We start from the raw sequence: 19,551 nt of genomic DNA on the forward strand, positions 1-19,551 counted from the left end.
GAAGAGAGTTGTTGGGTGTGGTAGTACACACCTGTAAACCCAACACATGGGAGGCAGAGGGAGATTGACCTCTGTACCTTCAAGGTGAGGTAGCACACGCCTTTAATCCCAGTGCCTTGAAGGCAGAGACAAACAGATCTTTGTGAGTTCAATGTGTAGTAGCATACACCTTTAATCCCAATGCCTCAAAGGCAGAGAGAGGCAGATCTCTGAGACTTCAAGGACAGACAAGTATACAGAGTTATTCCAGGTCAAAGATACAGAGAACCTGTCTCAGAAGGCAAAAAATAAAAAGGAAAAGTAAACAATATAGAGGTTAAATTGAAGCGCACAAAGATGGAAAATTCACAGCGAATTTTGATATTGTATGCTATTATGCTCTTTTTGAATCATTTGAATTTTGAGGCAGTAGCAATAGCTGCTAAAAGATGTTTCTTTATAAAAGCTGCTGAAATAATCCAAAATAGATATTTTGAAAATGCCTTGACTTTGAAATTTGGATCTAAGGACATGATGCTTTGGAAAGGAGTTTCTATTTTGTTTTCACAGAGGGTGATAGTCTGTGGATGCCTCTATCCTAATATTGTAGGATGGACCACTCCCTACTTAAAGGTTGCTGTGAACACCTTTAAAAAATTGCTTCGCTCAACTGCCAACTGAGATAAATCAATAATGATGCCACCATTCATCAGGAAGCATTTTGGAGAGAAAAAACTGCACCCATGTTCCCAAATATGGCTTATAAACATTCTTTTACATTTAAAGTGGGATGTGATATAGATATGAATATTTGCATTAGTATAGATTTTGCTTTACTGGTAGAGATTTTAGGTCAATTTTGTTATATGTATATGCATTTTTGATCTTCATTAAGGTATTGTGATTGTGTAGTTCATTTAAAAATATAATGTATATAGGTTATTAATGGATAATCATTAATAATAGTCAAGTTTTTAGTCATGTTAGTTAGATTTTCTAGCTACATAGATATATATATTTCAGTCAGATAGGCATTATTCATATATCTCTAGACTACAAAATAGGCTATTTAATGTTTTAGTACCTTAGGGTTTTTCATGACAGTGAGACACTCTACTCTTGGCAGCACATATCTACTTCAGGAAGAAGATGGGCATCAAAGAGGATCCTTATGGAGTTTGATAGCCATTTGGGGAAGAAACTGCTCTTGCCTGGATTGTTGCATAAACTGTACACAGAAAATACTCAGAGAGAGGACTACTGAACTTGCCTAAGTGTGAGATGATCTTTTCATGTTCCTGATTCAGGAAAGGGTCAGCAAAACATTCTTCAAGACAAGCAGATAGTGACTGCCTTTGAAATTTCCTGCTTCATGGAAATGTCTGCTGGAAACTATGGGCCTGTAGGCTGAGGGTGGAAACACCAACGGTACAGAGGAACTTTTGGTGACTGTCCAGGCAGCGAGATGTCTCTGTCATTTCTAGAGTTTGAAAATGGCCTACTTTTTGTTTGCTTAGGTAATACTGTATGATTCTGGAGTCTCTGATGGAGTTGAAGAAGAGATAGATAGTTATAGTTTTCCATTGTTATGATAAAAGATAAAATAGATATAAATATTGTAACTGTAATTCTTGCTTGATAACTGTTTTGTTATATGTAATTTTGCTATGTTAAAGTTAAAGATTCCGTTCTTGTTTAAACAGAAATAGGAGTAATGATGGAGTATAGGTCATTGGTTAATTAAATAAAGAATCTGTTTGGCCTGCAAGGTAAGAACATAGGTGGGTGGAATAAACATAAGAGAATGCTGGGAGGAAAGGGAATTGAGCTTAGAGATGCCATGCACCTCTGCCATGGGCAGAAATGGTAGCTCTGCACTCTGAGGCAGATGGCGATACAGCCAGCCACCAGGTCAGACATGCTAAATCTTTCCTTCTAAGCCCACCTGGTGCTGCAACATACATTATTAGACATGGGTTAAGAGGCTGAAAAGAATGGGGCAGGCAGTGTTGAAATGAATAGTTTTGTGTTGTTGTTTCGGAGCATAACCTTACAAGGCGGCCCCATGGGGATGCAGCCCTGCTGCTCAAATTTCTACAATCAAGGGGGAAATGGAAGAAGGGAAGAATGAAGAGAGAGAGACAAGGAAGAATGGATGAATTCAATCATTCATTGGAAAAATGAGTGAACCAATGAATGAGGAGACCTAGTAGGAAATAATGTTCTGCATTCCGTCAGAGAGTCAGGTCAAATTAAGGATTGACAAGGTTTTCCACTAAGGAGGAGGCTTATTCCATTTTACCTTCTTTGTGCTCCAGGCCCACCCACAAGAGTGATGATGAGGACAGGGAGAAGAAGAGGAGAGGGTGTACCAGAATTCCCTGGTACAATTTCTCACCCAAATTGTAGCCAAATCACCTGACCTGGGACAGCTGATCTACATGCGGGACCCTAACTCCCAGTTTGACAACTCTAACATTTTAACCAAGTTTGTGAAGATGAAGGAACCAAAAATAGCCCAGTTACAGGATGGCAGGTTCCTTACAGGATGGGAGTCAGACATCAGTACCATACTGGTATTTGGCGGTTTGATGGGTGTGTGGGGTCTTTGCCAGACTCCACCTAGCATCATGGATTCCCTACTTTACTGATATTATGGAGTTCGGGGCATTCATCATATGTGTGCATGTCACACACTAGTGGGCATCATATGTACATGATTATCCTGTGTGTGGGTGAGTGTGTTCATGAGTTTTATAGCCCAAGTACTACAGAACATGATCAATGAAAGGGAACACTGTTTTCCAGATATGGCAGGGCAATTATTTAAATGAACTGACAAGGGTTGGATGGCATGGATAAGACCTATGAGAGTTCAAGGCATACCAAATCCAGGCATGACAAAGTAGGTGGCAGACAGAATTCTGGCAAAACTAAGTAGGTAGCTTGATGTCCAACTTACTGGAGAAGAACAACTGAGCGGAGACTCTTTTCACTAAGCAACATGCTCTAGTGGAGATCAAACATCCTTCGACTTACAGCCAGTATGAATTAAACCATTCACCAAATGAAAACTAATTTTCTCTGATTTTGAGTATACATTTGTGTCCCTTCCTGATTAATCTACTCTTTATCCTCTTAAGTCCCAATACCTCACGCTGATAGCGGTCACATCTTTCCATTTGACATGGTTTTCCCTCAAGCTTCATACCGCCCCGAGATCATACAACTTTTTGTCCCCTCTCCACTGCTTCCTTGACAGCCATCTTGTCCTTTACCACACCACGCATCCCCAGTCCTTTACTCTCCAAGGGGAAAAGACCATAAATCCTGCTTTGTTTTGAGGCATGTATTTCTGTGATGCCCCATCCACCAAACACAATCCATCATTGACCAAATAACACAACATGTTAACAAATTTTTGTTCTTTGAGAAAGAATAATCCATTGGAAAAGATACCAGGATTCATAGAAGACCTGAGGTATCTCTGAAAAAACACATTCCCAAGGAGAGAATTAAGTCTGCCCCTCAAAATTTGAGAATTTCACTTTAACAGATCTTCACCAAATCATAGACATAGATATGGAAGTCATTATCAAACTTGATGAAATACACAGAAGGTTTGTTGGGAATTGGCAAATAATTTTACCTATCCCTTGGGTTCCATCTTTTTTGTTATACTGCAATCTTTTGCCCTCCAAGGAATCCCTGCCTAATTCCAAAGTCACCTCTACTGGAGGACATTCAGGCGTGATGTGGAGGTTGCCTTCAATGGAATCATCATGATGGTGGTAAAGGTACAGGACCGGATCATTCTCATTGACAATGTAGAAACACGTCATTATGGTCTGCACCTCATCTGGGACCACGCCACTCCACTCTTCCTTAGAGCCTGGCATGATGTGGAGGTTGCCTTCCAGGTAGTCATCCAGGAGGTGGTAAATGTACAAGACCGGATCTTTCTTGTAGGTAATATAAAGCCAGGTCTTCGTGATTGGCACCTCCTCTAGGACCATCCAGTTCCAGTCATTCTTAGAGCCATTTGTGCCCATGAATGTATGTTTCACTGCTCTGCCAACTATGGTGTTTGAGAGATGAGTGTCTGTCACCTGAGGAAATGGCACATTATTAGGCAGGATCTTCAGGTTTAAAATCCTTTCATCACTATGAAGCTCCAAGCCATAGACACAATCAATCCCATCATATTTCAACAAATAGAGAGAGGGATATGTTGGCAGTTGATCTAGAATGATGGCTTTCCAATGGGTGACTGGTTCATTGGCTTCCTTCCAGCCATGAGAAATTCTGCGGCCAACAATATTCTCCAGGGCCTCAAAAGGCTTACTAAGTTTTTGCTTCTGGAGCGATGGCCCATTCTTCTTCTGGAGAGGTGGCATGCCACTCATACTAAGAGGAATCTTCATCATGGCGGGAGACATTCTGAGATAGGCCACAGCACTCCTGTTCCACTGTCTCTTGGCTCTGTTTCTGTGCTTGGGCTTCATAGCTGCCAATCTCTGCATAGGAAGAACTCTTCAGTTTAAATCAGACACAAAGTGGTTTCCTCCACCATAAGTGCCTGCAAGGATAAGAAGGTGAGGATGTGAGGTCAAGGCTCTTTTTAGGAATAACTTTGGAGCAGGTGAAAATGGCAGGGCTGAATAGATTTGGATACCTAAATGTAATATGTTCTTAAGAAATTAATAGGAAAATTATCAAACTCTTGTCTACAGCTCAGTATATGTGTATCAGAGACATATTCCTGCTGCAAAATGCAATTGACCTCTACTGAGAAACCTACCTCCTGACTTACTATATCAATGAGAGACAAAGCTATGCCTATACCTAAAGTGAGAAAGAAATATCTGAACAGATGGCAAAGAATTCAAAGAACAGCCACTCCTCTCCTTACCACTCAAGCTACTGGTTAGTTGGCTGATCTATAACCACCTGCCCAAGGTCATGGCACTCCAGTCCACTGGCTCTCTCTATTCTGTCTCCTGATCCAGATCCAGGTTGATTACATAAAGATATTCTGTATCTTCATTAGAGAAGTGAGTACTGTGAGTCAAACTGCCAAAAGAAAGAAACATTAATCTGTGCAACAGCACCTATTAGAAATAATTATCTTTTAAAACACATATGGAAAAAGAGGATCTTTGCCATTTAAGTGGACTGAGGAATTGGACATTTTTAGCAAAGATAGAGTGGGGAGAATACCTGACATTAACCGTCCCCCAGCTATCAAATATAGGAGCTGTTAACGACATAAATTTTGGACCCAGAGCAGATTTGAAAGAAACCTTTCTTTGACTACAGAGGTCCTAGTTGCTTCCTAAACATATTTACCAAAAGAAAATATCTTGGCTCTCTAGATTCCAACTTCTGGAAATTCGGTTGAACAGTTGTGGAGCCCAAGAGCTGAACTGACCTCCTCAGCCACCGTGAAGATAGTAAGCCCACCTTCACAGAAGACTAGTGCTTCATGTGGAACAGAGTTGCCACCCCCAACCAAAGCTTCGTGACATCATCAAGGCTCTACTTATGTCATAAAACTCCTCCTAGCCAGGTTTCTTACCTACTAACCCCCAGAAATATCCAGCATACAGGTCCTAAAATGCTGCTCATACAGCCCCATGAAGACCCAAAATAAAAACCCCAATCTTCTTCCCAATTACTTGAGTCATATTTTCCAAGTAACTCAACCCCTTTATGTGTTTTTTTTTTCTTCTGCAAAATAATTTTTGGTCTGAGTCAACAACTCACATGAATGTTTTTTTCCTAGCTCCAATGTCCTCATTGGTTATTTTCTATTGATTTTTCCATTACTTCATAATAATAATTATCAAACATTCCACTTCTCTTCCTCCTCCCACATTCTTCTTGCTCCGCAAATAAACCTCTCCACTCAAACACCAGTCCAAATAGAGGGCAGGGTACTTTGAGCTGTGGGAAGTCCAAGCCCACCCTTCATCCATCCAGATTTAGCAAGGTATGCATCCACAAAAAATATGATCACAAAAAGCCAGTGTATGATATGCAGACAATTGCAAGTGCCATTATCTTTGGCTTCTCCGTCTGCCCCAATTGTCAGCCACATTCAGAGCTTCCAGTTTGATCCCATGTTCTTTCATTCCCAGGTCACTGGATTAGTTGAAATCCCCTTAGTTCAGGCACAGTGTCTCATAATGTGGACCAAGCCCTTATATTCCTGACTTCCTTGCTCTTTTTCTCCATCCATCTGCTCTTCCACTGGAGCTTGGAAGCTCCATCTAGTTTTCTGATTTTGACCCTGACTTGATCTCCATCATTTGCCAAACAAAAGTTCCATGGTGATTTTCAAGATAGTCAGTCATCAGTCTGACTATGGGACAAGGCACACATAGTTCCTAGGGACATGTCACAGTGCGGTCAACTTCTCCTCCCTGCTTAAGTACCTAGAGAGGGTCACCCTATGGCCTTCTGAGAACCACTCGAGAGATATCGATCTTGACATCCCCAGAATGGCCCCATAAATTGAGATATCATCAGTGTATGTGCATTAACTTGTGTGTGTTTGTGTGTGTGTATTTTAATCACAATAACAAATGGATTGTAATATTGAAGTTTCTTCTCATCTTGAGAAGAATATTTGCTACAGAAACACTCTCACAGTAATAGTGAGAGTGTAAACTATCTAAGAAAGGAGAAATAACTGGAGGAATCCCCCAGGAGTTAGGCTCAGTGTCCCAGGAATTACGCCCAAGGAAAGTCAATGAACTCAGTGATGGAAGATAAAACCCAGCCTAAATAAAACCCTAAATCATTTAGGTGGAACATGAGATACACTTACAACAATTACAAGAGGTCTAAAATGCCTGGACTGGAACATAAGGGGAACACAGTGACGTGGAACTGAGAGTGCATGGCAAAACTGATTGGATCTGGCAAAAATTATCTAAGCATACCAAGGAAACCACCAGTGGGACAAAACCCTAAGAAATCTGTATGACAACATATCATGTTGAACATAATGAGATTTATAGACAAAGGAAATATCTTAATTATGTCACTGTCACACAGGTGATGATGAACCAGTTCCATCGTAGAGTGACTCCCTGCTGTGTTTAAGATAACCTGTCAATTCTGTCTAGTCAGTTACAAGGAAATTTGCATTAATTGCACAGATTAACTATCAGCATCATTTACTGCACAATCAAAGGCAAGGCAAAGAAATCATAGACATGTTGTTGAATGCTGATGATGTTATTGGGAGTTTTGATGGGTTTTTTTCTTAAAGGGAAATCATCGGTGCCTCTCATGCATGAAGCAGATCCTTTCTCTGTGATGTTTCCTGAATAGCCCTGAGATACCAGCCCATTGAGTTGTGGTCTCTCTCTCTTTTAAAAAGCAACTTCTACCTTCAGCTTGATCTCTTGCTTGAGCTTCCCTTCCGGATACTAGGCTCCTTTTCTGATCCTGCAGAGGGCTTTTGTCAGGGATTGTGATCTCTAAGTTTTTCCCCTTTCAAGAACTAATCATTCTATTAATCGCAATTCTAAACTGCTGTGGGAGTTTCTTTGTGACTTATGCCTTCACATGTGATACAAGCGACCTGTGTGTATAGGGTCTTCTCTCTGTTCATGTGGGGAAGGCATGGCAGCAGGAGTAGATGGCTGCTCATTCTCTGTAAGGAAATCAGTAAACAGTGGGGACCAAGTACAAGGATGTCCTGAAATATTAAGTGTTGTCCTTTCAAGGCCCCAAAGCCTCCAGCTAGGTTCAGGGTCACGACAATCTCCAAAACACACCGAGCATGAAGTATTCAGAACCAGAAGCCTGTGTGTGCCATATCACATAAATTCATCGTGAGTACACCAATCTGTATTTTTTTTAATTCTAAATTATTTTGTCCCATCAGAACGATCTATATTACCAAGTAACCAAATTTGCTGCATCTTTGGTGTCCTAGAATTGCTTTAAATTGTTGCTGGGACAGTCTTACAAACCTTCCTGTGCTGTTATGAGACCTTAAGGGGACAGCACTTATTTAAGAAATCAAAGGCAGTTGGGTTCAATCCTATGGTTAGCTGTTAGGTAGACACTGGAAGGATGGATTTGACTGAGAAAGGGAGACAGCATACATTGAGGCAGGTAACCTTTCCTTTGCAAAATGACCCATTTTGAGGCCTTACTTCAAGCTCTTCTCTTCTCCTAATCTTGGTTTTTTTATTAGTTTAGGAGAAAAATTAAAACTCCATTTACAGTATATGTGAACCTGAATGAGTTAAGTATGTGTGACCAACTTGATGTCTGCCTGTCTGTGAACAAGGCCAGAGTTCAGAGGCATCTGGTGCATAGCACAGGAATGTCAGCCATCAATCTCTGGTCCACCTAACTCTACAGCATTAGAGTTGTCATGGTTGCTCATCTGATCTTCCTCATATGATCTCCATCCACAGAGATGTCAGAAAAATCCTCCCCTGAGAGTGCAAGTTCTTTACAAATGAAAGATTATACAAGAGAAGACACATGGGAGATTTATATGGGCAAGCTGTTGAAAGGATAAAGTGACAGAAGAAGTTTATTGATTAATTAAAGAAAGAATCCGCATCAGCTGATAGGTTAGAACATAGGTAGGTGGAGTAAACAAAATAGAATGCCGGGAGGAAGAGGTAGTGAGCTCAGAGAAGCCATGCTCCCCTCTCCCTGGCAGATGCCATAGCTCTGCTCTCTGAGGCAGATGTCGATGCAGCCAGCCACCATGTCAGACATGCTGAATTTTTCCTGGTAAGTGCACCTCGTTATACTACACTGATTATTAGAAATGGGTTAAAATGCTGAATCTAATGGGCCAGCAGTGTTTAAAAGAATACAGTTATTGTGTATTTATTTCAGGCATAACCTTCATGCGGCCGTGGTGCTGGGGACACAGCCTCGCTGCTCAAATAACTACAGAATGGCTTGCAGCCTTGTGGACAACTGAATCCACTGAAAGCCTGAGAAAGCTTGGGAAAGAGTAAAGCATGTTTTCTTGGTAGCAGCGATTTCTCGGTCTGCTCTGCTTGCTAGAAGAAAGCAAGGGCTCTCATCTAAAAGAGGCTTGCTGACTCAGCTTCAGCTGCAAAACCCTGCAGCCCTTAAGAGGTCCTGCCACAAAACATTGAAATGGTGTTGATAAAAGCCAACTGAACGCTTGTATGTTTTCAGCGGTAGCAGGAAAAAAAACTGTGTTGTTTTAAAATGCCGGCTTTCTGGGCCATCCTGCCTGGGCAAACTCTGACTGTTTGAGGAAGGAGGGCCAGCTACAGAAAGAGGGCTTGAGTGTTGTCTGTTGCAGCCTCTTTGGTGGCAAGGACCTGAAACACTGTAGACTTGTGGCACTGAATGCGGCTCTGTTCGGTACCTCAGCCACAAGGTTGGAATGGCGGAAAACTAAGGAATGGGCTACATCTGGCCAGCAAAGCCACGGCTTTAGTCCTACTGAGATTGCTTGGTAAATGAAAGACTCATGTGGTCAGAAAAAACAGAGAGAGAAATAGAGTAAAGAGAGATTCAAAGACAAAGAAATTTTTTAAATTATTTACAGTGTGTTAAAAATATGTGCAGGCTAAAATTTGAAGTTCTTAAAGTAAAAAAAAAAGAGAGTTGTTGGGTGTGGTAGGACACACCTGTAAACCCAACACATGGGAGGCAGAGGGAGATTGACCTCTGTACCTTCAAGGTGAGGTAGCACACGCCTTTAATCCCAGTGCCTTGAAGGCAGAGACAAACAGATCTTTGTGAGTTCAATGTGTAGTAGCATACACCTTTAATCCCAATGCCTCAAAGGCAGAGAGAGGCAGATCTCTGAGACTTCAAGGACAGACAGGTATACAGAGTTATTCCAGGTCAAAGATACAGAGAACCTGTCTCAAAAGGCAAAAAATAAAAATGAAATATAAACAAAATAGAGGTTAAATTGAAGCACACAAAGATGGAAAATTCACAGCGAATTTTGATATTGTATGCTATTATGCTCTTTTTGAATCATTTGAATTTTGAGGCAGTAGCAATAGCTGCTAAAAGATGTTTCTTTATAAAAGCTGCTGAAATAATCCAACATAGATATTTTGAAAATGCCTTGACTTTGAAATTTGGATCTAAGGACATGATGCTTTGGAAAGGAGTTTCTATTTTGTTTTCACAGAGGGTGATAGTCTGTGGATGCCTCTATCCTAATATGGTAGGATGGACCACGCACTACTTAAAGGTTGCTGTGAACACCTTTAAAAAATTGCTTCGCTCAACTGCCAACTGAGATAAATCAATAATGATGCCACCATTCAGCAGGAAGCATTTTGGAGAGAAAAAACTGCACCCACGTTCCCAATATGGCTTATAAACGTTCTTTTACATTTAAAGTGGGATGTGATATAGCTATGAATATTTGCATTAGTATAGATTTTGCTTTACTGATAGAGATTTTAGGTCAATTTTGTTATATGTATATGCATATTTGATCTTCATTAAGGTATTGTGATTGTGTAGTTCATTGAAAAATATAATGTATATAGGTTATTAATGGATAATCATTAATAATAGTCAAGTTTTTAGTCATGTTAGTTAGATTTTCTAGCTACATAGAGATATATATATATTTCAGTTAGATAGGCATCATTCATATATCTCTAGACTACAAAATAGGCTATTTAATGTTTTAGTACCTTAGGGTTTTTCATGACAGTGAGACACTCTACTCTTGGCAGCACATATCTACTTCAGGAAGAAGATGGGCATCAAAGAGGATCCTTATGGAGTTTGATAGCCTTTTGGGGGAGAAACTGCTCTTGCCTGGATTGTTGCATAAACTGTACACAGAAAACACTCAGAGAGAGGACTACTGAACTTGCCTAAAGGTGAGATGATCTTTTCATGTTCCTGATTCAGGAAAGGGTCAGCAAAACATTCTTCAAGACAAGCAGATAGTGACTGCCTTTGAAATTTCCTGCTTCATGGAAATGTCTGCTGGAAACTATGGGCCTGTAGGCTGAGGATGGAAACACCAACGGTACAGAGGAACTTTGGGTGACTGTCCAGGCAGCGAGATGTCTCTGTCATTTCTAGAGTTTGAAAATGGCTTACTTTTTGTTTGCTTAGGTAATACTGTATTATTCTGGAGTCTCTGATGGAGTTGAAGAATAGATAGACACTTATAGTTTTCCATTGTTATGATAAAAGATAAAATAGATATAAATATTGTAACTGTAATTCTTGCTTGATAACTGTTTTGTTATATGTAATTTTGCTATGTTAAAGTTAAAGATTCCGTTCTTGTTTAAACAGAAATAGGAGTAATGATGGAGTATAGGTCATTGGTTAATTAAATAAAGAAACTGTTTGGCCTGAAAGGTTAGAACATAGGTGGGTGGAATAAATATTAGAGAATGCTGGGAGGAATAGGAATTGAGCTTAGAGATGCCATGCACCTCTCCCATGGGCAGAAATGGTAGCTCTGCACTCTGAGGCAGATGGCGATACAGCCAGCCACCAGGTCAGACATGCTAAATCTTTCCTTCTAAGTGCACCTCGTGCTGCAACATACATTATAAGACATGGGTTAAAAGGCTGATAATAATGGGGCAGGCAGTGTTGAAATGAATAGTTTTGTGTTGTTCTTTCGGAGCATAACCTTACAAGGCGGCCCCATGGGGATGCAGCCCTGCTGCTCAAATTTCTACAATCAAGGGGGAAATGGAAGAAGGGAAGAAAGAAGAGAGAGAGACAAGGAAGAATGGATGAATTCAATCATTCATTGGAAAAATGAGTGAACCAATGAATGAGGAGACCTAGTAGGAAAAAAAGTGCTGCATTCCCTCAGAGAGTCAGGTCAAATTAAGGATTGACAAGGTTTTCCACTAAGGAGGAGGCTTATTCCATTTTACCTTCTTTGTGCTCCAGGCCCACCCACAAGAGTGATGATGAGGACAGGGAGAAGAAGAGGAGAGGGTGTACCAGAATTCCCTGGTACAATTTCTCACCCAAATTGTAGCCAAATCACCTGACCTGGGACAGCTGATCTACATGCTGGACCCTAACTCCCAGTTTGACAACTCTAACATTTTAATCATGTTTGTGAAGATGAAGGAACCAAAAATAGCCCAGTTACAGGATGGCAGGTTCCTTACAGGATGGGAGTCAGACATCAGTACCATACTGGTATTTGGCGGTTTGATGGGTGTGTGGGGTCTTTGCCAGACTCCACCTAGCATCATGGATTCCCTACTTTACTGATATTATGGAGTTCGGTGCATTCATCATATGTGTGCATGTCACACACTAGTGGGCATCATATGTACATGGTTATCCTGTGTGTGGGTGAGTGTGTTCATGAGTTTTATAGCCCAAGTACTACAGAACATGATCAATGAAAGGGAACACTGTTTTCCAGATATGGCAGGACAATTATTTAAATGAACTGACAAGGGTTGGATGGCATGGATAAGACCTATAAGAGTTCAAGGCATACCAAATCCAGGCATGACAAAGTAGGTGGCAGACAGAATTCTGGCAAAACTAAGTAGGTAGCTTGATGTCCAACTTACTGGAGAAGAGCCACTGAGCGGAGACACTTTTCACTAAGCAACATGCTCTAGTGGAGATCAAACATCCTTTGCAGCCAGTACGAATTAAACCATTCATCAAATGAAACCTAATTTTCTCTGATTTTGAGTATACATTTGTGTCCCTTCCTGATTAATCTACTCTTTATCCTCTTACGTCTCAATACCTCACGCTGATATCGGTCACATCTTTCCATTTGACATGGTTTTCCCTCAAGCTTCATACCGCCCCGAGATCATACAACTTTTTGTCCCCTCTCCACTGCTTCCTTGACAGCCATCTTGTCCTTTACCACACCACGCATGCCCAGTCCTTTACTCTCCAAGGGGAAAAGACCATAAATCCTGCTTTGTTTTGAGGCATGTATTTCTGTGATGCCCCATCCACCAAACACAATCCATCATTGACCAAATAACACAACATGTTAACAAATTTTTATTCTTTGAGAAAGAATAATCCATTGGAAAAGATACCAGGATTCATAGAAGACCTGAGGTATCTCTGAAAAAACACATTCCCAAAGAGAGAATTAAGTCTGCCCCTCAAAATTTGAGAATTTCACTTTAACAGATCTTCACCAAATCATAGACATAGATATGGAAGTCATTATCAAACTTGATGAAATACACAGAAGGTTTGTTGGGAACTTGGCAAATAATTTTTCCTATCTCTTGGGTTCCATCTTTTTTGTTGTACTGCACTCTTTTGCCCTCCAAGGAATCCCTGCCTAATTCCAAAATCACCTCTACTGGAGGACATTCAGGCGTGATGTGGAGGTTGCCTTCAATGGAATCATCATGATGGTGGTAAAGGTACAGGACCGGATCATTCTCGTTGACAATGTAGAAACAGGTCGTTATGGTCTGCACCTCATCTGGGACCACGCCTAAAGGGGTTAAATCAGCTCCCTTTAGAGGGCGGGGTTTGCCACAGGCGAATCCCTGCCAATAAATGGTGCGCGGAGAGGCGGCTCGCCCCTTTTGTTCCTCGCAACCTGTGCTATGCTGGAACTTTGGTTCAGTAAGTTTAACAATAAACTGGTAAATATTCTTTGATATCTGCATTGCCTTTATTTTGTGCCGATACATCTGGCGCCTCCCCCGTGGGGCTTTGCCGAGAACCGGCCCCGAATTGGAGTCTCTTGCACCCGGAGCCGCTGCAGCGGTCTCTCTGGGCGCACACTGAAACGGCTGAGATTCTGAGCGACTCGATTTTCCCTGCTGCTTGCTAGAGTACCAAACAGTGGGTTTGATATAGACAGAGCCTTTTTAACAGCGCCTAAGCCTCTGTTTCGAGCCGCCCCGGCCAGATTTCCCGTGCCCGCCCGCCGGCGCGCGCGCTGCCTGTGTCAGCTCCCCCTCCCACTGCCGCCAGCGCTCAGGTCACGTGACAGCGGCCTGAGAGCCCCGGCAAAAAATACTTATCAGCCTGGTGTCTGTTTCAATTTTGTTTTTCAGTCCTTTTATTTCAGATTTAGGACACGTGGATTCAACTGTGCTCTTTCGCCACCACTGGCACGAACCAGTTATTACAGGTAAGAGAACTTTTTCTTTTCTAAATAATGTCTGAGAACGTGACCACAACTTATTTCAATAGTTTTTTTGAGTGCACCATTTGGGAGATCCTTGGAAAAGATAAATAACAATTCATTCACAAGGATGACCGACATACAGATGGTAAGGATTACTAGTAGGATGGCGGCAGGGTTCTTTTCTTATCTCCACAGGAAAATATTCATCTCCAAAGAATTTGAGAGACCCTGAATATTTAATTACTGATGAATGGAAAATAGATACGACCCATTAAACATCAACAATAAAATTCTATACGTATCGTAAGTATTGGTTTTATATATATTTATGTATATTTATATGTTTTATTCAACACTTCTTTATAAATGAGTAGAGCTGGTTTTGGAGTTGGACTATGGCTCAGTCCTTCTTCAATTCCAAGCCTATTGATAAGAGATATTTCAAAGTTTCTGTCTCAGGTCAGGAGCCATGAAATGGGACAAAATAAGAATAATTTTATACTTGATAAACTTTCTTTGCCTTCCCTCACATCTGTGTCTTTCTTTATATGTCAGTATAAGTCCTTGTTGTTAATGTTTAAATTTCCCATAACAAGCAACATATTTTCCTACAGTAATTTTTGAAGTTTCCAGGATTAAGATGGGGCCCCACAACATCAACTCAATCTGGTTTTTATGACGTCATGAATTTTTTTTTTAAGCACTAATTTTGGATCTGTTTTTTGGTACCAATTGCAAGAGACAATTTCATATGATGCACATTTTTGACAATGCTCTGGCCGGACCTTCTCAAAACACACAGAGACTAGTTATAGTCTTCTTAAGTCAAAGGTTAATTTGGGAATTTTACCATCGTTTGCTTTCACAGGGGCCCCTAAGAAGAACGTCGCCCCCATGTCAGCTAAAAGCAATCTAAGAGGACGACGTCCCCTCTCCCAACAGAGTTTGCCCACAGGGTTAGGGACATCTTTTACTGGTTGGTTTAGGGGTGAGGGGATGGGGACATATTGTATGGAATTAGGGATATATATAAAAAAAATAGGGGGATTAACTGGGTTGATGGGATGATTGGTATTTGTGACTTACTGTTTTTATAAAATTATGTTGGTACTGTTTCTTGTATATTGATATATTGAATATTGAATGTGAGTGTTCCTACCTCTATTTTGGTATAAGAGTATGCTTATATTGTATGGATACATCTATCATATCACAATGTACATTTCTACCTCTGGTACTATTTATGTAATAACATTGTTTACATTTGATAAGTAATGACATTGTTTACAGGTGAAGATCATTGTCTTCATACATTGCACAATTGTTTATTCCCTTAGTTTTCAAATTAGATAGGTATTGAGAATTACATGTTTGTCATATTATTTTTAGGTTAATCAGATTTTTTAGATACATAGAGATTATTTTCAGTATAGATAGAATAATCTTCAGCCGCTTTGAAGAGCTGTAGAAAATGGCCTTTAATCTAACCTAGAATTCTGTGCCATCGAGACACAATTTACTCCTGGCAACACCACTCTACTCCCGAGAGAACGTTGAGCACCAAACACACTCCACTGGGAGCTTGTCTTCCTGGCAGAACTGGCCTTTGGGTTAAGAAAAACCCATACCTCAACTACTGACTAAGATATAAACAGGATTGTCTTATCTTGCCAAGACAGGGTAGGATAATCCTAAGAAAGTTCCTTGCATTTGAGAATGGTATGTCAGTTATGTTAGGCCTTAGCCAAAGTTGGTTGACTCAACATTGCAAACGAGATTTTGGGTGATTGCCCAGGCAGTCAGTTGTCTCTGTCATTTGTTGCACATTTTGGATATCTCTTTTTTGTTAAGTAATATTTACTCCCTTCTCAGATCTTTGATGGAGTTGAAGATTATTTAATTGTAGTTACTCTTTAGCAAAACTTTTGCTCTCAATATTGTTTGTTATATTTATCATTTTTTATTATTGTTATAGTTATATTTGGTTTAGTTGTGTCTTATTTAGACAAAAGGGGGAGATAAAGGGGTTAAATCAGCTCCCTTTAGAGGGCGGGGTTTGCCTCAGGCGAATCCCTGCCAATAAAGGGTGTGCAGAGAGGCGGCTCGCCCCTTTTGTTCCTCGCTACCTGTGCTACGCTGGAACTTTGGTTCAGTAAGTTTAACAATAAACTGGTAAATATTCTTTGATATCTGCATTGCCTTTATTTTGTGCCGGTACACACGCCACTCCACTCTACCTTAGAGACTGGCATGATGTGGAGGTTGCCTTCCAGGTAGTCATCCAGGAGGTGGTAAATGTACAAGACCGGATCTTTCTTGTAGGTAATATAAAACCAGGTCTTCATGATTGGCACCTCTTCTAGGACCCTCCCGTTCCAGTCATTCTTAGAGCCATTTGTGCCCATGAATGTATGTTTCACTGCTCTGCCAACTATGGTGTTTGAGAGATGAGTGTCTGTCACCTGAGGAAATGGCACATTATTAGGCAGGATCTTCAGGTTTAAAATCCTTTCATCACTATGAAGCTCCAAGCCATAGACACAATCAATCCCATCATATTTCAACAAATAGAGAGAGGGATATGTTGGCAGTTGATCTAGAATGATGGCTTTCCAATGGGTGACTGGTTCATTGGCTTCCTTCCAGCCATGAGAAATTCTGCGGCCAACAATATTCTCCAGGGCCTCAAAAGGCTTACTAAGTTTTTGCTTCTGGAGCGATGGCCCATTCTTCTTCTGGAGATGTGGCATGCCACTCATACAAAGAGGCATCTTCATCATGGCGGGAGACTTTCTGAGATAGGCCACAGCACTCCTGTTCCACTGTCTCTTGGCTCTGTTTCTGTGCTTGGGCTTCATAGCTGCCAATCTCTGCATAGGAAGAACTCTTCAGTTTAAATCAGACACAAAGTGGTTTCCTCCACCATAAGTGCCTGCAAGGATAAGAAGGTGAGGATGTGAGGTCAAGGCTCTTTTTAGGAATAACTTTGGAGCAGGTGAAAAAGGCACGGCTGAATAGATTTGGATACCTAAATGTAATATTTTCTTAAGAAATTAATAGGAAAATTATCAAACTCTTGTCTACAGCTCAGTATATGTGTATCAGAGACATATTCCTGCTGCAAAATGCAATTGACCTCTACTGAGAAACCTACTTCCTGACTTACTATATCAATGAGAGAGGAAGCTATGCCTATACCTAAAGTGAGAAAGAAATATCTGAACAGATGGCAAAGAATTCAAAGAACAGCCACTCCTCTCCTTACCACTCAAGCTACTGGTTAGTTGGCTGATCTATAACCACCTGCCCAAGGTCATGGCACCCCAGTCCACTGGCTCTCTCTATTGTGTCTCCTGATCCAGATCCAGGTTGATTACATAAAGATATTCTGTATCTTCATTAGAGAAGTGAGTACTGTGGGTCAAACTGCCAAAAGAAAGAAACATTAATCTGTGCAACAGCAACTATTAGAAATAATTATCTTTTAAAACACATATGGACAAAGAGGATCTTTGCCATTTAAGTGGACTGAGGAATTGGACATTTTTAGCAAAGATAGAGTGGGGAGAATACCTGACATTAACCGTCCCCCAGCTATCAAATATAGGAGCTGTTAACGACATAAATTTTGGACCCAGAGCAGATTTGAAAGAAACCTTTCTTTGACTACAGAGGTCCTAGTTGCTTCCTAAACATATTTATCAAAAGAAAATATCTTGGCTCTCTAGATTCCAACTTCTGGAAATTCGGTTGAACAGTTGTGGAGCCCAAGAGCTGAACTGACCTCCTCAGCCACCGTGAACATAGTAAGCCCACCTTCACAGAAGACTAGTACTTCATGTGGAACAGAGTTGCCACCCCCAACCAAAGCTTTGTGACATCATCAAGGCTCTACTTATGTCATAAAACTCCTCCTAGCCAGGTTTCTTCCCTACTAACCCCCAGAAATATCCAGCATACAGGTCCTAAAATGCTGCTCATACAGCCCCATGAAGACCCAAAATAAAAACCCCAATCTTCTTCCCAATTACTTGAGTCATATTTTCCAAGTAACTCAACCCATTTATGTGTTTTTTTTTTTCTGTAAAATAATTTTTGGTCTGAGTCAACAACTCACATGAATGTTTTTTTTCCTAGCTCCAATGTCCTCATTGGTTATTTTCTATTGATTTTTCTATTACTTCATAATAATAATTATCAAACTTTCCACTTCTCTTCCTCCTCCCACATTCTTCTTGCTCCGCAAATAAACCTCTCCACTCAAACACCAGTCCAAATAGAGGGCAGGGTACTTTGAGCTGTGGGAAGTCCAAGCCCACCCTTCATCCATCCAGATTTAGCAAGGTATGCATCCACAAAAATTATGATCACAAAAAGCCAGTGTATGATATGCAGACAATTGCAAGTGCCATTATCTTTGGCTTCTCCGTCTGCCCCAATTGTCAGCCACATTCAGAGCTTCCAGTTTGATCCCATGTTCTTTCATTCCCAGGTCACTGGATTAGTTGAAATCCCCTTAGTTCAGGCACAGTGTCTCATAGTGTGGACCAAGCCCTTATATTCCTGACATCCTTGCTCTTTTTCTCCATCCATCTGCTCTTCCACTGGAGCTTGGAAGCTCCATCTAGTTTTCTGATTTTGACCCTGACTTGATCTCCATCATTTGCCAAACAAAAGTTCCATGGTGGTTTTCAAGATAGTCAGTCATCAGTCTGACTATGGGAAAAGGCACACATAGTTCCTAGGGACATGTCACAGTGCGGTCAACTTCTCCTGCCTGCTTAAGTACCTAGAGAGGGTCACCCTATGGCCTTCTGAGAACCACTCAAGAGATATCGATCTTGACATCCCCAGAATGGCCCCATTAATTGAGATATCATCAGTGTATGTGCATTAACTTGTGTGTGTTTGTGTGTGTGTATTTAAATCACAATAACAAATGGATTGTAATATTGAAGTTTCTTCTCATCTTTTGAAGAATATTTGCTACAGAAACACTCTCACAGTAATAGTGAGAGTGTAAACTATCTAAGAAAGGAGAAATAACTGGAGGAATCCCCCAGGAGTTAGGCTCAGTGTCCCAGGAATTACGCCCAAGGAAAGTCAATGAACACAGTGATGGAAGATAAAACCCCGCCTAAATAAAACCCTAAATCATTTAGGTGGAACATGAGATACTCTTACAACAGTTACAAGAGGTCTAAAATGCCTGGACTGGAACATAAGGGGAACACAATGACGTGGAGCTGAGAGTGCATGGCAAAACTGATTGGATCTGGCAAAAATTATGTAAGCATACCAAGGAAACCACCAGTGGGACAAAACCCTAAGAAATCTGTATGACAACATATCATGTTGAACATAATGAGATTTATAGACAAAGGAAAGATCTTAATTATGTCACTGTCACACAGGTGATGATGAACCAGTTCCATCGTAGAGTGACTCCCTGCTGTGTT

The 19,551-nt window shown here is 40.8% G+C and overlaps 1 protein-coding gene across 1 annotated transcript; it reads right to left on the reverse strand.

Moving 5' to 3' along the window:
• Positions 1-3,528: 3,528 nt before the first annotated feature.
• On the reverse strand, positions 3,529-16,872 carry LOC142842134 (spindlin-2-like). The gene is given in 5 exon segments (XM_075959053.1): positions 3,529-3,605; positions 3,608-3,727; positions 3,866-4,361; positions 13,140-13,342; positions 16,359-16,872. Coding segments are annotated over 5 exon segments (1,410 nt in total).
• Between the last annotated feature and the right edge of the window lie 2,679 nt (positions 16,873-19,551).

The sequence above is a fragment of the Microtus pennsylvanicus genome (genome assembly GCF_037038515.1).
Source record: "Microtus pennsylvanicus isolate mMicPen1 chromosome Y unlocalized genomic scaffold, mMicPen1.hap1 SUPER_Y_unloc_4, whole genome shotgun sequence".
NCBI lineage: Eukaryota > Metazoa > Chordata > Mammalia > Rodentia > Cricetidae > Microtus > Microtus pennsylvanicus.